The sequence below is a fragment of the Lithobates pipiens genome, unplaced genomic scaffold (assembly GCF_037356315.1).
Source record: "Lithobates pipiens isolate NorthernLeopardFrog02 unplaced genomic scaffold, aLitPip1_a1.2 Scaffold_23, whole genome shotgun sequence".
NCBI lineage: Eukaryota > Metazoa > Chordata > Amphibia > Anura > Ranidae > Lithobates > Lithobates pipiens.
Genome location: NW_027507785.1, coordinates 281,545,741 through 281,565,330, shown reverse-complemented (window position 1 = coordinate 281,565,330; position 19,590 = coordinate 281,545,741). Strand labels below are relative to the sequence as shown.

Below are 19,590 nucleotides of genomic sequence, written 5' to 3'. Positions count from 1 at the left end.
ACTTAACTTCACAGTTCACACAAATACGTTTTAAATTCATAACTGCAGCCCTGATGTAAGTAATTTTTTTTATTACACTTTAAGAAAAACTTAGAAAGTTAGTTTAACTTTAATTATAAAAACGTATCTAGTATATTGACTGTCAGTAACTTTATAGTAGGCAAGTAGGCATCACTTTAGCCAGTCACGCAGACAGACCAGAGTGTTTACATTTTGTTGTTTTTTTTACATCGTCAAAAACGGAGGTTAGCAAATTTTCCTACACTTAGCTCACTGAATGACCCCAGTTAACCACATCCATATTTACCATCACTGGCCAGGCTGTCTGGTCACTTCACGGACATAGACATCACCGGACTCCTCCCCCTTCCCTTCGTTAGCAGATGGAGGCACTTGGTGAAGGGGGGAGGAGTCCGGTGACGTTGATGTCCGTGACGTCACCGGAACTCCCTGAAGACCCGGAAGCTGGCGGAGAGGTGAGTACCGATCAAAAGAATTTTGTTGATCACAAAAATTAATGATTAATCGAGGAATCAATCTTTCATTTTCCCAGCCCTAGTTTCTAGCAATATTACACTCACTGAACTACAATTTAAATCACACAAAACAGCAATGGATACGATTGTTTATTCATTTTGATGAAAACTGTTGGTGGCAGGTTACCTTGATCTGTTTTTCTTCCTCTTTCCATTTTCATTCTTGTTTTATCTCTTGTAATAGGATTTCCCCTTTTTTTTCCCTCCTACACTTTGTGACTTCTCACATGATTCCTCCATATTTGAATGTTTGATACCTATTTGACAATAAGCTTGTAACGAAACATATGAAGCTCTTATGTGTTCATTATATAAATCATTGTTTTATCTCTGTAATAGGGATGAGCCGAACACCCCCGGTTCGGTTCGCACCAGAACTTTCGAACGGACCCCAAATTCGTACGAACTTTAGAACCCCATTGAAGTCTATGGGACTCGAACGTTCGAAATTAAAAGTGCTAATTTTAATGGCTAATATGCAAGATACTGTCCTAAAAAGGGTTTGGGGACCTGGCTCCTGCCCCAGGGGACATGGGTCAATGCCTAAAATGTTTTAAAAAATGACCGTTTTGGCGGGAGCACTGATTTTAATGACGATTAAAGTGAAAAAAAAAGTGAAATATTCCTTTAAATATGGTGCCTGGGGGGTGTCTGTAGTATGCCTGTGAAGTGCCACGTGTTTCCCGTGTTTAGAACAGTCCCTGCACAAAATGACATTAAACGTAAATAACATCATTTAAAACTGCTTGCGGTTTTAATGTTAGATCTGGTTCCTGCAATATGGTTGAAAATCATTGAGAACAATGACATGGGTAGCCCTCCCTGCCCATTACCAGTCCCTTTGGGTCTTGTACGCATATTAAGGGGAACCCAGTACCCATATTAAAAAAAGGAAATGCATGTGGCCCCCAGGCCCTATATACTCAGAACAGCAGTATACAGGCAGTGCAAACAAGACAGGGACTGTGTAGGTTTGTTCTGTTAAGTTGAATCTGTTTGTAATTTTCAACTGGTACATTTTTAAAGTGTAGCTCCAATCAAAAAAAACTATTTTTAAGCTTTTTGGAAAACATAGGGAAGGGTTATCACCCCTGTATAATTTGTTTTGTCGTCCATCTTTTTTCATCTCACTTGCTGTTGTCTCCTTCCGTTTGCAAGTAGAAGATGTTTGAAAGTAGGGGCCTGCCCTATATGCTCTGCAGAAATGGCGGAACAAGGTGTTGGTTTTGCCACAACATTGTAAGCCCTCAAAGTGACTCTTGGTGGGCGCTGGAGCGCCCTGCTGTGAACGATTATATCAAGAATTGTAATTACATGCCATTGTTGAACAGTGGTAGAAAAATTGACCTTTGGTGGTTGTGGTGCTGGTGCCACAACACTATAAGTCCTCACCGTTACTCTGGGTGGGCACAGGAAGGGGCCCTCCTGTGAAATATTATATCAAGAATTGTAATTACATGTCCCTGTTAAACAGGGGCAGAAAAATTGGGCCTTAGGCACTGGTGCTGGTGCCACCACACTGCAACCTCTCCCATATACTCTAGTTTTATTGCAGGAATTAGCCCTGCTGCAAAGAATTGCATCAAAAATTGTACTTAAACAGGGGCAGAAAAATTGGGCTGATGGCATCACCCAGAACCAGAAATTTTCTTCCAACATATCAGCGGAGGAGGAAGAGGATAGACAATCAACATAACAGGACAGTCACTCAGCATCAGCATAGGCAGTCTTGAAGGGATGTGATATTTCAAAAAAAATTATTCGGTTACATCAGCTTCAGGTGCTTGTTAGCTGTGGGTGATCCAAGACTGATTCATCTTGATGAAGGTCAGTCGATCAACTGATTCGGTGGACAGGCGCACCCTGTGATCGGTAACAAAGCCACCAGCAGCACTGAAGGTGCGTTCCGAAAGAGCGCTGGATGCAGGACAGGCCAGTAGCTCAATTGCATACTGTGCAAGCTTTGGCCAGTGATCCATCCTCAAGACCCAGTAAGCCAGAGGATTTTCGGTGGGAAAGGTGTCCAAGTCTGACCTTGCCCCTAGGTATTCCTGCACCATGTAAATCAGACGCTGGCGATGGTTGCTGGAACCGATCATACCTTGGGGCTGCGGGCTAAAAAATTGTCTGAAAGCATCAGTCAGATGGCCACCTTCTCCACCGCTCCTTCTGACCGATGCCTCAGCAACACGTTGTCCAGGACCAGGAGTTTGTAACCTCCTAGTCTCTGGGAACGCGTTGCACAGACCTTTCTGCAAGGCCTCCCGGAGATTTCTCATCCTCTGCTCCCTCTGCGATGGCAAGATAAGGTCAGCAACCTTACCCTTGTACCGTGGATCAAGGAGAGTGGCCAGCCAGTAATGGTCCCTCTCCTTGATCCGAAGAGTACGAGGATCCTTCCGCAGGCTTTGCAGGATCATGGAGGCCATGCAGCGTAGGTTAGCTGAGGCATTCGGTCCGGAGTCCTCTGGGTCACTAAGGACAACATGATCCGCAGCTACCTCCTCCCAGCCACGTACAAGTCCACGTGTTTCTTGGGACTGTAAATCATCCCTACAAGACTGCTGCTGCTGATGCTGAGTGCCAGCCTCCACCTCCATGCTGATACAATCATCCTCCTCCTCCTCATCCTGTGTGATGGGTGGCACAGCAGGAACACTGTCTGGATGAAGGGGGCCTTGAGAGGCAAGGAAGTCCTCCTCTTCCTGCCTCTGTTCTGCCTTAAGTGCCCTGTCCATTATTCCACGCAGCCTATGCTCCAAGAGGTGGACAAGAGGTACAGTGTCACTGATGCATGCACTGTCACTGCTCACCATCGTTGTGGCCTCCTCAAACGGTGACAGGACAGTGCATGCATCCCTGATCATGCCCCACTGGCGTGGTGAGAAAAAACCGAGCTCCCCTGACCCTGTCCTGGTGCCGTAGTCGCACAGGTACTCATTGATGGCCCTCTGCTGCGTGTGCAGCCGCTGCAGCATGGCCAACGTTGAGTTCCACCTGGTGGGCATGTCACATATAAGGCGGTTCTTGGGCAGGTTCAACTCCTTTTGGAGCTCAGCCAGCCGAGCACAGGCATTAAATGATCGGCGGAAATGCACACAGACTTTCCTGGCCTGCTTCAGGACATCCTGTAAGCCGGGGTACCTGCCCAAGAACCGCTGCACCACCAGGTTAAGGACGTGAGCTACACAGGGCACATGGGTCAGTTGTCCCTGTCGGAGGGCGGAGAGGAGGTTGGTGCCATTGTCGCAAACCACCATTCCTGGCTTAAGCTGGCGTGGCGTCAACCACCTCTCGGCCTGCCCCTGCAGAGCTGACAAAACATCCGCCCCAGTGTGGCTCCTGTCCCCCAAACAAACCAGCGCAAGCAAGGCATGGCATCGTTTTGCCTGCGTACTTGCGTAGCCCCTGGAACGCCTACGGAGCACTGCTGGTTCTGAGGACAGAGCACTGGAAGAGGCCATGGAGGAAGAAGAAGAGGAGGGGGTGGAGGAGAGAGGTGTGTCACAACCAATAGTAGCATTTTGGAAGCGTGGTGGCGGAACAACCTCCAAAACTACTGCACCTTGTCTTGCATCCTTCCCAGCTGCCAGAAGAGTGACCCAATGGGCCGTGAAAGACAGGCAACGTCCCTGTCCATGCCTGCTGGACCATGAGTCAGCGGTAATATGCACCTTACCGCTGACCGCCCTGTCCAGCGAGGCAAGGACATTGCCTTCCACATGCCGGTAGAGAGCCGGAATCGCCTTCCGTGAGAAAAAGTGGCGTTTGGGGACCTGCCACTGAGGAACTGCACATTGTACAAACTCACGGAAGGGGGCCGAGTCTACCAACTGAAAAGGCAGCAGTTGAAGTGCTAGCAATTTAGCCAAGCTAGCATTCAACCGCTGGGCATGTGGATGGCTGGGAGTGAACTTCTTTCGCCGGTCCAGCAGCTGGGGCAGGGACATTTGCCTTTTATAATCGGACGTGGGTGTACTGCTAGCAGAGTGACCGGAAGCACTTGGCTGTGACACCTTCACTACACCTTCATTCCTCTCAGAGCAGGTTTCAGAGAGGACTGAAGGTCTAGTGGGGTTGGAGATGCCAGCTGATGAGGAGCAAGGAGAGGTCCGCTTTGTTCTTTGGTGTGGGTCTTTGAGGTACGCTTGCCAATGAGCTGCATGGCAGGTCAACATATGTCTGGTCAAGCATGTGGTGCCCAAGCAGCTGATGTTTTGGCCACGCGAGATACGCTTGAGACATATGTTGCAAATAGCAGCGGTGCGATCTGATGCACTCGTCTCAAAAAAGGCCCACACCAAAGAACTTTTAGAATAACGCGCAGAGGCACCGCCCTGCACAGGCGGAGCTCTGCGGTGTGATTCAGTCGGTGTGCTGGCCCCCGGAGGGCATCCTGCCTCGTTGGACATGTGCCTCCTCCTCCTCTCTCCTACCAGGCACCCACGTGGAGTCAGTGCCCTCATCATCCCCTCCCTCTTCATCGATGTAGCAAACCTGGCAATATGCTGCAGCTTGTGGAACATGACTGCCAGAATGCTGTCCTCCTTGAGCATCCCCTCTCTCTGCATTCACGCTACTGCCTTCCTCTAGCTGAGTGTCATCATCAGAGCCTACAAAACACTGGGCATCCTCCTGGAGCATGTACCCAACACTGTGTTCAAAGAGTTCAGGAGACTCCTCAGGAGGACGTGGTGGGTCTAGGGAAGGAGTCACTGATGATGACATTGAGACGAGGGAAGACGATGCGTTGGCAGCTGCTTTGTTAGTACCCTGAGACTGGGTGAGAGGATGAGGAGGATGAAGAGGGCTTGGTCATCCACTCTACCAAGTTGTTGGCATGTTGCGGTTCAACATGTCCAGCTGCCGAAAAGAAGGACAAGCGTGTCCCATGGCCACGTGCTGATGACAATGCACCGCATCCACGACCAGCACTGTTGTCTCTAGACACAGAGCCTGCTTGCCCTCTTTTATCGGCTCGCGCCTGTCTGCCTCTCCTTGCTGGCCTTCCAGACATGGTAACGGCCTGAAGGGAGTTGGGTAAAACAGCAGTTGGGTAGTGTATATTGTGCTGGAGGCACACAACACCCACTAACTCCTGCAGATGCCTTTATTATAGAACACCAGAGATAAAGGGGTATACTGTAATGGAGTCACACAACATCCACTAAGCCCTGCAGGTGGCTCTATTAGAGAACAGCAATAATGGGTAGATACAGATGTATATTGTGCTGGAGGCACACAACACCCACTAACTCCTGCAGATGCCTTTATTATAGAACACCAGAGATAAAGAGGTATACTGTAATGGAGTCACACAACACCCACTAAGCCATGCAGATGGCTCTATTAGAGAACAGCAATAAAGGGTAGATACAGGTGTATATTGTGCTGGAGGCACAAAACACCCACTAACTCCTGTAGATGCCTTTATTATAGAACACCAGAGATAAAGGGGTATACTGTAATGGAGTCACACAACACCCACTAAGCCATGCAGATGGCTCTATTAGAGAACAGCAATAAAGGGTAGATACAGGTGTATATTGTGCTGGAGGCACAAAACACCCACTAACTCCTGCAGATGCCTTTATTATAGAACACCAGAGATAAAGGGGTATATACAGATGTATACTGTGCTGTGCTGGAGGCACACACAACTTCCAATAACTCCTGCAGATGGCAAGTGGGCTCAAATAGAGAAGAGCTATGTAGGTGGATATAGCGGTGTGTACTGGGTACAGAGCACGCAGACAGCACGAAACAAGCTCCTAACACTACTGACTGCAAGCTCTATTATAAAAGATAGATCACTAGCTATATAGGTGAGGTGAATATAGCAGTGTATACTGCGGTCAGGGCACGCAGACAACAACCCCTACAGAAGAGCAAGATCGAAAATCGGCCGATGACGATCGGTGTATACTGTGTTGAAGGTACACAGAACACCCACTAACTGCTTCAGACGCCAACACACTACACAAGGCCGCCGCGCTGGCGGCCTTATATAGTGTGGGGCGTGTACTACACAGCCTGAGCTATGATTGGCCACAGGCATCCTGCCTGTGGCCAATCATGGCTCTCCTCGCTGCTGGCGCTGTGATTGGCCAAGCATGCGGGGTCACAGTGCATGCTTGGCCAATCATGAGCCAGCAATGCAGTGCGATGACGCAGTGCATTGTGGGCCGTGAGCGCCACACGAACTTGGCGCGAACGGCCCATAACGTTCATAACGCCCATAACTCGAACATGAAGCTCATCCCTACTCTGTAAATAGGACCTTTTAGGCCCTTGAAGTTGTGTTTTTTATGTTGTACTGGTATCAGAATCAACTGCGATTGCTAGAACCTTACCTGTGTGTATAACCAAGCTCCATATCCTTGACATAGTGCTGGGCACATTTACAGTTTCAGGTATTTTCAGAGCTAGGTTGCTAGTTTAGGACCATGCCCAACCTTTTTATCAGCACAGGCTCAAGACCACCTATGGCAGAAGGTAAATTCAGAGGAACTTCAGAGGAATGCCAATTTAGATACCGAAGATAGAACCCTCATTTTTTTGTCTCCTAAAAAGATACCAGTACAGAAAAACATCTGTTGGTTCTGCCAGAAATCAACTGACTTCCCAACTTTCTGTTGGTTGACAAAGTATTCTCAACTCCTGCCTTGAGTTATCCCTTCAGGGCCACAGGACATCTCCCCCTCCCCTCTTCTCAATAACTTAGAGAGGTTGTAAACCCTTACGTATACCCAGTGAAGTGATGGACCTCAGGTGATGCACAGAAATGAAACAAATCCTCTTAAGAATCGAGCCTCTCTGAGATTTGTTATTTACAAGTTAAAAACATTTTTTTTGCTAGAAAATTTATTAGAACAAACATTATACATTTTTTATTCTAATACCATAGAGAATAAAATGGCGGTGGTTGCAATACTTTCTGTCACGCTGTATTTGCGCAGCGGTCTTACAAGCTCACTTTTTTGGAAAAATACACTTTTTTGAATAAAAAAAAATAAGACAACAGTAAAGTTAGTCCAATTTTTTTTATATTGTGAAAGAATGTTACACCGAGTAAATTGATACCCAATGTGTCATGCTTCAAAAATGCGCCCTCTCGTGGAATAGTGACAAACTTTTACCCTCAAAAATCTCCATGGGCTAAGTTTAAAAAAAATAATTAAAAATAGAAAAATGTAAATAAAAATGAAAACATCTCTTGTAATAGAAAAAAAAAAGGCCAATTCTGACATTTCTCTCCTACATGTAAAATTCCTAATTTTTTTGCTAGAAAATTACATAGAACCCCCAAACATTATACATGTATTTTTTAGCAAAGACCCTAGAAAATATAATGGCGGTCGTTGCAACTTTTTATCTCGCACGGTATTTGCGCAGCAATTTTTTTAACACTTTTTTTCAAAAAAAAAAAAAAACGGTTTCCTGCTAAAAAAAAAAAAAAAAAACAGTAAAGTTAGCCCAATTTTTTTGCATAATGTGAAAGAGGAGGATACGCTGAGTAAATAGATACCCAACATGTCACGCTTCAAAATTACATGCGCTCGTGGAATGGCGCCAAACTTTGGCATTTAAAAATCCCCATAGGCGACGCTTAAATTTTTTTTACTGGTTACATGTTTTGGGTTACAGAGGAGGTGTAGAGCTAGAATTATTGCTCTTGCTCTAACGTTCACGGCGATACCTCACATGTGTGGTTTGAACACCGTTTTCATACGTGGGCGGGACTTACGTATGCATTCACTTCTGTGTGCGAGCTCACGGGGACAGGGGCGCTTTACATTTTTTTTTTATTGTCAATTTTATTTTTATTTTTTTAGTTTGACAATTAAAAAAAAAAAAAAAAAAAAAAAAAATGATGACTTTTTCCTATTACAAGGAATGTAAACATCCCTTGTAATAGGAATATGGCACGATCTGACCTATTTACAGTGAGATATGGGGTCAATAAGACCCCATATCTCACCTCTAGGCTGGGAAGAATAAAAAAAAAAAAAAAAAAAACGATCCTGGCTTCCCTGCTAAATTGGCGCCGTTAATTTGAATATCGAGGCCGGGCGTGACGTCATAACATCGCGCCCGGCCTCCGAACGATCATAGAGACTCCGGGGACGATCTGGTCCACCGGAAATCTCTATGGTAACTGGCGGGGGCCGGCGGATCCTGTCACCGACTCACCGATGGAAGCGGTGAGTCGGTACAAGCACCGGAGGGCGGCGGGAGGGGGGCGTCCCCTCCCGCCGCCCGTAAGAACGATCAAGCGGCGGAACCGCCGCTATGATCCTTCTTATGGTGCAGGGAATCGCCGGCTGAAAACGTTGATATCTGAATGATGTCTGTGGCCTCAGGCATCATTCAGATATAACCACCGAAAGCCCATGACGTCAATAGACGCAGTATAGGCGCCAAGTGATTAAATATGAGATATGGGGTCAAAAAGACCTCAGATCTCGTATTTACACTATAATGCAATAAAGGAAAAAAAATGGCCCTTTAAGAGCTATGGGCGGAAGTGACGATTTAACGTCGCTTCTGCCCTGCAATCGTATGGAGATGGGTGGGGGCAATCTTCCCCTCACTCGTCTCCATACCCAGGAAGGAGAAGGATCCAATCACCTCTGCTGCTACCGATGGCTCAGGTAAGTGGCAGAGGGTGCCGGAGAGTGGGGGGCCCTCTCCCACCACAAGATCACTTTTATTGGCTGCGGGAGAGGGCCCCCCCTCCGCTTAAGAGACCATGTATATCGGTGTGCGGCAGTCCAGAAGTGGTTAAGATGTACCCGTTTATCTGCTGTCTTTTCTCCAGCCCTTCAAAGTGCAGAATTTATAAGGTTTGTCTGAGCCATCAAGGGGGGGGGGGGAGAGCTGGAGTTACACTCTGCAGAGCTCAGTGACAAGCGCTCTAGGAGCTGATTGGAAGCAAGGGATACACCCTCTTTCACACAGCACACAGGAACAAAGCTGAGGAAGTACACACATTAGAGGAATATGCTTTGTTCACATTTCATGTCCGAGGTTTACAACCACTTTAAAGCCCAAGTGCTGCCAGAATCACAAACCTGAAAAACTGGCACAAGGGACATAACTTACAGTCAGGAAGAGGCGTACCTTGTGCTAATTCCACTTCTGTTCGTGAAAAGGTACCTCTCTACGCCCCCCGTCATGATCTTCCAGTGCGTCAGGGGTTAAAGGAGAAGTATAGCCAAAGATATTGCCATCAGTTCAGGCTCGGGAGAGATCCCAACTGTAAAGATGCCTGTACCCGCTGCTGGGAGACTGAGCCAGCCAGTCTCACCCCCTTCACAGCCTGGCGCGTGGATGAATGCTGGGAGGAGAAAAGCAGAGAGCCGGTGACTGACATTCACCAGCTCACTGCAGGCTGAGAAGTGAGAGATAAGCAGTCTTTGATCAATCAGTTCTTGGTTTTAAAGGAGGACAGCTGCAGCCATCTAGGCAAATATGATTTTATTTTTTCAAGCCACACTACTATATTAATACAACTAACAGGGCGTCACATTGCACAGGCTCTTTTCAAGAGAGCCTGACTGCCCTTTTCGCCTCACTCCTCCATTCAGAGAAGCCGCACTACAAATTCTAAGATTAAAAAAAACAATCTTTGAATGGAGGGGCAGAGCTATAGATCCTGTTTCATTCACAGACGTTGTAGTACAGGATGGAGGAAGATTTTTACTAACAGAAGATCAGCACAAAGGGCACGGCACATCCTACTGACATTAAAGTAAGTTTCTTGTGCTGATTTTTGTATATAATAAAATGACATCCAATGGCCTATGTAGAATAACAAACAGAATGCTTTACAATGCATCCAGCCCAATTTTAGATCAGTTTAAGATACTTCTAAGTTCCATTACGAGGGCTTTTGACTTGCAGTTGACTGCCTCCTGACTTGCATTGACCTCTTACACTGCTTTGGCATTTTCACTGACTTGAATGGAAAGAAAAACAATTCAGCCTGTTATTACTCAGGCCAAATTACTAATCAATACCTTACTATTTAAACATTTATTGTCAGATATTAGACAAAAAAAAAATGAATATAAAAATATGGCATACAACAAAATTCCAGAAAGTGGCCAAGCAATCTCTATTAATTTACACTTTATTAAGTACTTACATATTATGTTCATAATTACAACATCTAGCTCCAATAAAATATAGAAAACAAACAGGAAAACATGGAGTCATGTGAGAGATGCCCTGCCATTTACTGCAGAACTGTAACAATACTTTACCACAAGGGAGCCTGTTCAGTAAGGCATAATGATGAGGTACAAACTGAAGTAACCCATTATAACCAGGTTTTACTTGACCAGAGTGCAGCCATTTTTTGCTGATCTGACATCAGTTATGAGGTGCTCCCACGTTCTGTATACCTCTCATTGCCTTACTATAAGTCTAAGGAGTCAAAGACCCTTGCAAGTAATGGGCCCGCTTATCAAACATGTCTGAAAGAATAAGCATATGCATAGCAACCAATAATTTTCTCCATTCTGTACTAGATCTCTGAAACAGAACTCTAGCTTTAAAAAAAACTTAAACCATGAACCTTTAGGTTGAACTGCTGGTGGCATGATGGCACCTAATTATTTGGCGATCTTCTGGGTTAGTGAATCAGAGAAAAAGTGACCAGGTTGCCCATGGGTGCTTTGAAGTCCATCCTTCCCAGATCTACTCATCTTCTGTGGGCTACAAAGCGTGATGGGCTTCATCAATGGCCAACTGAGAGGCAGAACCCTTTTTTCAGCACTATGGATTTTGAGGGAAAATCAGGAGATACCTGTGCCATCTAGCCACCAGTGGCTTTTGTGGTATTTTATTTGTTCCTTCAGGCATTTTTGATTATAAGACCCAAAGACAAAAGTACACTTTATTTTTTTGTTTTGTTTTCATTTTTCTTTTTAGTGGTTATGTTTAAAATTCCAGCACAGAACAGCTGTACGTCAGTAGAATAAACATACATTAATTGATATATACATATTTAATAATAGCAATAATAATATTGGTCCACAGAGTATTCCTTAATAGCAAATAAATTCTGCATCTCTGTAAAACAGTGTACACTTAAAATAGCATTTTTGAGGGTGGAAGGGGGAAAGAATCTCATCAACACAGTAATATGAACATGCTTCATCAAATAATAACAAATAGTATTCCACATTTGATTAGTCAACAGAGAATAAAAACAAAATGGCCGCTAAGCCAACCAACATTTTGTGCAACACAGGTTTGAGTCTATACGCATGTACCAACTCTTTGTGACCACATAGTAATACAAGTAACTACACATAGTGGTACGTTATCACAGATGGAAATCCATCTTTCTGTCCTGAAATCTGAGCATCTTCTGATAAGCTGGTTGGGATGTCATGAAAACATTTCTTCTAGAACTACTCAGTGCAAGAAATAAGACCAGGGATAAATATAACAAAACATATTAACAAACTGATTCAGTGGAAAGCTAAATTGTCAAGTGAAAGGGTTAAATAAAGGGCCAATCTACTCAAAACATATTTCACTTTTAAAATAAATCACTAGTCTGAATTATCAGAGGGTCTGATTAAAGTGGAGCTCCACCCTCTACCTGGTTTTGACAGGTACCTGCTCCCACTTCCTGCTGAGAACTCAGCTGGAAGTTCTGCCCTCGTCACAGCCAGCCAATGAGAAAATGCAGCACTAGTCACACATGCGCAGTAGGAACCTGGCTGTAAAGCCACAGGGTCCGACTGCCGCTTTCCCTTATCCAAAATGGCAGCACCAACCCCCGAGAGGCGATTCAAGAATCGGCTTGGGTGAGGACACTGTGGGATTCCTGGACAGGTTAGTGTCCTAATAGTAAAAGTAAGCAGCTACAGTATTTGTAGCTGCTGACTTAATTTTTTGGAATGGGAGCTGGAGCTCCCCTTTAAAGACCAATTGAATTTTCAGTTTGAATCATTCGAGGTTCAAAGGAAAGGTGTGCAAAATCAAACAGTTAATTTTAAGTTTATAAGTGGAAAAGCCTGTCCCCCGTCAGTATGCTGTAGAGAAGGACTCTTGCTCTCAGTGTAGAAGCAGTAGTCTCTCTGTAGAGGTATGCTAAACCCACCCAGACCTATAGCTGTGCAATCAGCAATGCTCACACTCCCTGCTGACTGGAGGGCTCTAAGGCAATCTTCTTATACAATTTTCCTTTAAATTTACCAAAACCATATAACAGGAGGTCAAACCTAAACACATTAAATTTGTTTCTAATCAGGCAGGCCCTTGCACTGTCTAGTAAATCTAAAGGAAATTGAACAAGAAAATTGTATAATTCATAGTCAGCTCTGACTCAGAAGAAGGAACTCTGTCAGATTTTCCACAGAGATCAAGGATCTTTCTCTACAGCATGATGGAAGGAACAGGCTTTTCCATTCAGACTGTGACTGTTATAAAGTATATTGGAAGACTTTGCACAACTTTTGTTTTTACTGCACCTGGAATGTATTTAGCGGATTTAAACTGATTTGGACTGACTGTTTTATATACTAACCCATAGCCAATAACTTAACATTTTCTAGGGCTGTCCTGCTTTTTAGGGGGTCTCAAAGGTTTAGAAAAATAAACCCCGATAGGGTCTGTTGTCATTAAACCAAAATAGTGTTGGGTGCTGCAAAATTCAAGGTAATAAAGCACAGCAAGGTGATTAGGGAGAACAAGGCAGTGCAACAATTTTGGTGAGAATTTACTGTAGCCAAGTAGACATTTTTTTGAGAATTAAACATTAAATATACAAAATACACTGCATTTTCTTGTAGTGTCTATTCTTCTCAGAAAATTAAGGGGCCTAATGTATTTAAATATATCTGTGTTCCCCTCAGTCATCTAAGCCTGTGCAGGGGAACTGAAAAAAAACACCATAGAGTATCAATTGAACATACAGTATAATGTATATTGGGAGTAAACATACAGTATAATGTATATTGGGAGTGAACATACAGTATAATGTATATTGGGAGTGAACATACAGTATAATGGGATATGAGTCACTGACTTCAAAATCATTTTCTTGTTTGTTCCTTAAAATGTAAGTCTAACCAAATAATGGTACCTGACATTCCTTTGACCCAGTCTGGTCTAGGAACCTGGCTCTACCTCTCTGCACCACTCATTGTGGTCACTTCCTGTACTGCACACAGTTAGAATAAATGAATAATGGAGCATTAACCACAAGGGCCACACTGTTCAACGAGTCTATGGTGGAGAGCCAAGTCAGGATCTCCTGGTAATGGAACACACCTGAGCAAAAAAATCGAAACCCCCTCCTAAAAGTGCCCCTTTACATGTATTTAAAATATTTTAGCTTAATTTTACCAGTCTTTAAAATAAAGCAAAGCACAATGTGCAATAGCAACCAATCAAAAGGCACCATTTACTTATCTTATTCTCATTAAGTGAAAGTTGATTAGTTGTCATTGGCTAATGTCCTTTGCGCATCAACCTTGCTCCTCGTGCAGGTTTATTAAATGACCCTCTATATGGTTATCTGATTTAATAGGGTTTAAGTCATGACTTGGGAGGATAAACTAATTTACTTTATCTTGTTTGATGAATTGCTCTAGATCAAGCAGTATTAAGTTACTAACCTGGAGTGCTAACCCCCTGGGTGCTCACCAGGGTCCTCCACCTGGCATTTAGCTGTTTAATGTAGTCATAGTGACAAGACATCTGAAATTACTGCATAATGTACACAGTGTGAACACAGAGCACAGAAAGCCTTCATGGCATGTCATACATTATTCAAAATAGTTTAATTATTCCTAATATATATCCTGGCATAAGGATTTGGCACTGAGGACCTAAAGGCAAACCTGTCTCAAGGAGGTGCAGTTCACGTATAAAAAATAAAAGAATAATAGAAATAAAGGCACCTGGTCAAGAAGAATTTTTTTTTTTTTTAAGTTTCACAAGTGCAGATTGAGAAACAAGGCCTCGAATACTGGACTATATTCAGCACCATTACATTTCACCAGGAAACTACTGTGCTACATACGGCAAAGCAAAAACGTCTATTGATGTAAGATGTCTATAGCCTCTAATATGGAAGTCATCAGGCACTGCACAAAAGTTTAGAATTCTTTAGCTGCAAATTGCATTCAAATGCATTGAATTAACTTGCTTAGTAGTGTTGGCTCCTTCTGTAGAGTAATTAATCATAAAGTGTGTGTTCCAGAGGCTAGTTGCAGATAGACACACATAGATGTGCAGTGGAAAAGCAAGTAAGCAAGTACATTTGTGTAACAGAAGAAGAGGAGTCATATTGAATGTTGTAAGGTGTCACTTAACAAGATGGCACCTACCTACTTTACCATGCATGTAACTGAAATGCTACATTACAAGGGTTTCCTCACCCATATACAGAATCAATTTGCTTTCAGTTAAATTATCCCTGAAAACAGGTTTAAGCGAAAAAGGCTCATGGTGAATTCCTTCTATTTTTCAGAGTGCGAATCCCTATCAAGTAAAGCAGCCAATAATTACATATAGTCTAGATTCACACTGTTCTCAGTGCATAAGATAACATACACTCATAGGTATGAAGGGCCTATATTGTTTCTTTCATACTAAACAGTCCATATGTGTGAGCCAGCCTCTTAGGTAAGAAAGACATTTTGACTTGCATGGGTTTTGCTGCATTAAAACGCACAAGTGTTAATAGGCCCTAAGAAAGGTGAGCTTTGACAGCTGCACCATAGAAGAGGTTGTCAGAAATGGATTCTGCATGTTTCCAGAGATAATGTAACCTTAATGGGGTTTTCCATAATTTTGTAAAACTCACCCAAAACTTTAAAACCCAGTATATTTTAGTAACACAAAGATTGCCTTTCTGCAACCATGTTGACACAACAGCTGTGCCCTTGTGTTAATGATGTTTAAACCTAACCAGCAAATTTAGAGTAATCTGGGTTATAAGAAAAAAACTTAAAACCCACCACATCCTACTGCTGCTCAGTAAAAAGCCTGGTACTTCCAGATCCACACGCCTTGCCTCCTGCTAATAAAGCACTTGGGGCCTCAATAGTCAATCAACAGGAGCCAAATCTGTCACATGGAGATGGATGTGCTAGAGTTGGCAATTATCATCAATACCAGGCATTTCCAGTAACTGGTGCTAGCAGCATTAATAAAGGCAAGTCAAGGGACATATGGTGCAAGGTTATAGTGTGAGGATGTGTTTAGTTTCCTTATGAAAGGTTCAATTAAAATGGAATCTGTCACAAAGCAAAGTACATGTATGAGAGGCCTTAGGTGCAAGCTACCATTATCTAACTCCTGGATTGCATTTTAGCTCCAGGGAGTGGCGTTTTAAAATAATTTCAGCAGTCCAGGAGTAAATATAATGCCACTTACGGTCTAAAACTGGCACAAGGGGTCAGCACATTTTGTACAACTACTAACAAGACTCACATGAATGAAGGACTTTCTACTGCTTTTACTATAGTGCTAAGAAAAATAGATTTTACTTGACATCAGGGATGTTGCAGAAGATTTAGATTTTGTATCACTAAAGTGAACAGGGCACATTGTTGAGCACATGACTGGACTGTGTACTATTCTACGGTTGCCCTCACTTTTAAAAGTACATCCAATGGATAATGGCCCACGCCGCAACAGCTCTGGCCTTCCAAAGATATGGGTGGCCTATTCTATTATTCCCCATTCACACTATGTTAGGAAAATGTTTTAGCCTTTATTTGCACTAAGAACAAATTGCCATACAGGAGCTTCTGCTGGACAGAATTGTGCCTTTGTGGCCTCATAGGCTTATTATGGAAGCATCTGAAAAATGCACGGAACGTACAATTTTGCACATTTTCACACAAACTATTGAAGTTAATGGGGCCAAAAACAACTTGTTCTGCGTCAAAAGTAGATCATTTACCTTTCTGAGCTTCAGGCGTTGAGCAGGGTCCTGAACACTCAAATGTGAATCGGGAATATTTAAAGGCATAGGCTTTTGGCATGTTGAACATTTTGGAGATAATCTGCATGTGAATAGGCACCTAATAGATACATACATGGGTTTTGTCTGTGACAGGTTCTCGTTAAAACTATCCCTATTTGGTGGAACCCTCCACAGCTTTATTGCATGTAAGTTTGATGCAAAAATAAAATGTTTTTCCAGCAGTTGGAGATGCTGGGGGAAAAAAAAAAAAAAACTGATTTATGGCTTGTGGTCCCAGAGAACATATGGTTGTACTGATATATGGATAGAATAAAACTTCATGGGGTGGGTGGATTATATATTTATGCAAAAAGAAACAGAAAGCCCCATTTAGTAAACTCCTTCTGAAACTGGGAGGAGACGCTCTTAAAGCAGAGGCATAGACTAGTATACAGAAATACATAGTATCACTGCTCAGCCAAGTTTAAAAACACACACACAGATAACATTACCTGTTCACTGCTAGAGATGCCCCTAGCCAAGCAAGAGTTGAAGAGATGTTTAAATACTTCATGGGTAAAGAATGAAAAACTATTTAAATATTCCTAGGAACTACACAGTTTTATTGTACACCCGACGGCCAGCATGTTTCAAGCTTCGGAGATCTCAGACTTGCTGAGCGCAATGGCGAGCTCCAGGTCTTCCTGCTCCTGCTGCTTTAGTCTCTGCATCCTCTCTTGTTCCTCCCGCTGGCTTTCCCTCTTCGCCCATTCGATCATATCGTCCTCAGACTGGTACTGCAGATTTCAAGAAAGACATGCACTGGCTAAGCAAGTCACAAAAATATGAAACAGAGAATTGAGGAAACATCCACCTAACAGCAGAAAATTGTTTTCTTTCAGGAGCACCATGCTCCCTATATGTAAATTGACACCAAAAAATTAATAAATCACCAAGTAAAAAAAAAAAAAAGTTACGCATTGCAGTTGTGGTTTCTTGCATTTTCTATGCTGCTCTAAAAAAAATGAGGCTTGAAGAAGAATTCCAGGCATCGTACATAGCTACATTGGTGTAGCTTGGATTAATGTAAATAGCATTTACCATACCTGCGAGAGTCCTCAAGAAGCTGGAAATCACTGTAGTAGACACCATTACTCCAGTAATCTCCACTTGCTTCTGGGTCCCGTGCCGAGTGGCTACGCTTCTGCATTATGAACGCAGGAGGTTGGCTGCTCAGCATCAGCATTCTCTGTTTGGACAAAGTGGAGAGAATGATGTCACCTCCTCCAATCAGAGAATGCTTTGCAATCATTGAGAAAATGTAAAGTATTCTCTAAGTGGTGCCTGTGCCCAGCGGCCGAGCCCCTAATTTTCACAATGCAGCAGAGCTTGTGATGAGACCTGGAAGCTAGTGGAGATCGCTGGAGCAGATGTGCCTATTACAGTGGTTTCCAGCTTCTATAGGGAGCCCACAGGTATCACAGATGCATAGCTACATTGGTCCAATCTGGACCAATATAACTGTGTAAAAAAATGCCATACTTGGAATTCAGGCAACCTATACGGAGGATATATTTTAGGCTAATAAAAATCTATGCTGATGAAAATGTTAAGTACTTTAAGCCTGTGCCAACTGCCAAAATGAGTTAACTTCAATTTGACTTTTCATACTACACCCTGGTTCATATCAGTAACTGAAAGCATTAAAAATTCAGTGTCCAGGTATTTGTAGAAGGTCAGTAATGGCAGCTCCTATGTTTTATCTTTTAAAAAAAATCTTGTACTAAGATATATAAAGTCTTCCATTTGTGAAGTCTTTCTAACAATATGAGCTGCAGGGCAGTCTCTGGCTTCCCTGTGGCCTCTATATATTTTCTGACGCATTGACCTGGAACAAGCAAACAGATTACAAAGTCAGAACAGCTAAATTGCTTAATTTTCCCTGATCAGTCCCTCAGAAAGTTCTTAACTGCTAAAGCAGGATAGCCAAACAACTCAGATTTTCTAAAGAAAAGGTCGGCAATGGCAGCTTCCATATTTTCTCACTGTAGGTTACCTTGAAGGTGCCATGCGTAAGCATACAATCCTTCAAGCTTGTTTCCATAATGGTCTTACTAGAGAGGTTTGGACGGCTCCATAAACGGTTCCAGAAGAAGTGTCTTTTAATTTATATCGGAGGAATGAGAGAGTAATTAAAACTCTATCAAAAAAGATGCAGACTTTGTGGGTATAGCATAAGGATGTAATTATAAAAAATGTATCTTCATTACAAAATGTATTAAAATGATACATGAACAAACATGTGTTTGTTCATATGTCATTTTAATAATTTTTGTAATAAATATAATTACCGCCCACAAAGTCCACCTTTTTTTTGGGAGAAGTTTAACTACTCTCTTAATCCTTCTATATATCTATTGGATGTTGGCATAGTGGGGGGCCTCCCTTTCTATGTCTTTTAACTTGAGAATACCAAGAGACCATCACATTACGACACAAGAAATTATAACCCGATTAAAAAAAACAAATAAAAACAAGTGATGTAAAATTCCTGCTATGGTCATTCATTTCAGGTTTGCAAGTAAAACATGCAGATACTCAACCTCTGTCTATTACAATGCCCAACTAATTTCAATGGGTACTTTAAAGCTCAACTCTAGGCAGAAAAAAATAAAAATCACAAATAAGCCCAGATACATACTATAACCCACAAGTGAACCACATAGAAACAGTATAGCATTCCTGTGCAATTCACATGCGATTTAGCGCGGTGCAATTTGAGCCCATTCATTTTTAAAGGGCTCAAATCACACCGCACCAAAGTAGTATAGGCATCTTTTTTGGAGTCGCACCGGAATTGCATCACATTGTTGATTTGTACCATGCAATTTGGTTCAGGCAAACCAAGCTGCATTTGATATCCTTTTAGAGTTAACTTTGTATTGACACCTGCAGCAGATCGCAAACACAGTACAATTGCATTGTGGTGTGGGACACGAGCAGGGATCACCGTATATGTGTGCCTAATACAGCTCTGTATGCATGAATACATCATTGTGTTTCTAAAAGTAATTATTGTGATTTGACTTGATATCAGCCTCTTGTGATCACCAT

At 42.9% G+C, this 19,590-nt stretch overlaps 1 protein-coding gene across 6 annotated transcripts in view; it reads right to left on the bottom strand.

Annotated features, from left to right (window-relative positions):
• Positions 1 to 10,653: 10,653 nt before the first annotated feature.
• EPS15 (epidermal growth factor receptor pathway substrate 15) overlaps positions 10,654 to 19,590 on the bottom strand; it is a 215,068-nt gene continuing 206,131 nt past the window's right edge. For all 6 annotated transcript variants that reach the window (XM_077450253.1, XM_077450255.1, XM_077450256.1 and 3 more), the window contains one exon: positions 10,654 to 17,273. In XM_077450253.1, coding sequence (XP_077306379.1) covers positions 17,127 to 17,273 — 147 coding nt within the window. In that variant the 3' untranslated portion in view covers positions 10,654 to 17,126. The remainder of the gene's footprint in view (positions 17,274 to 19,590) is intronic.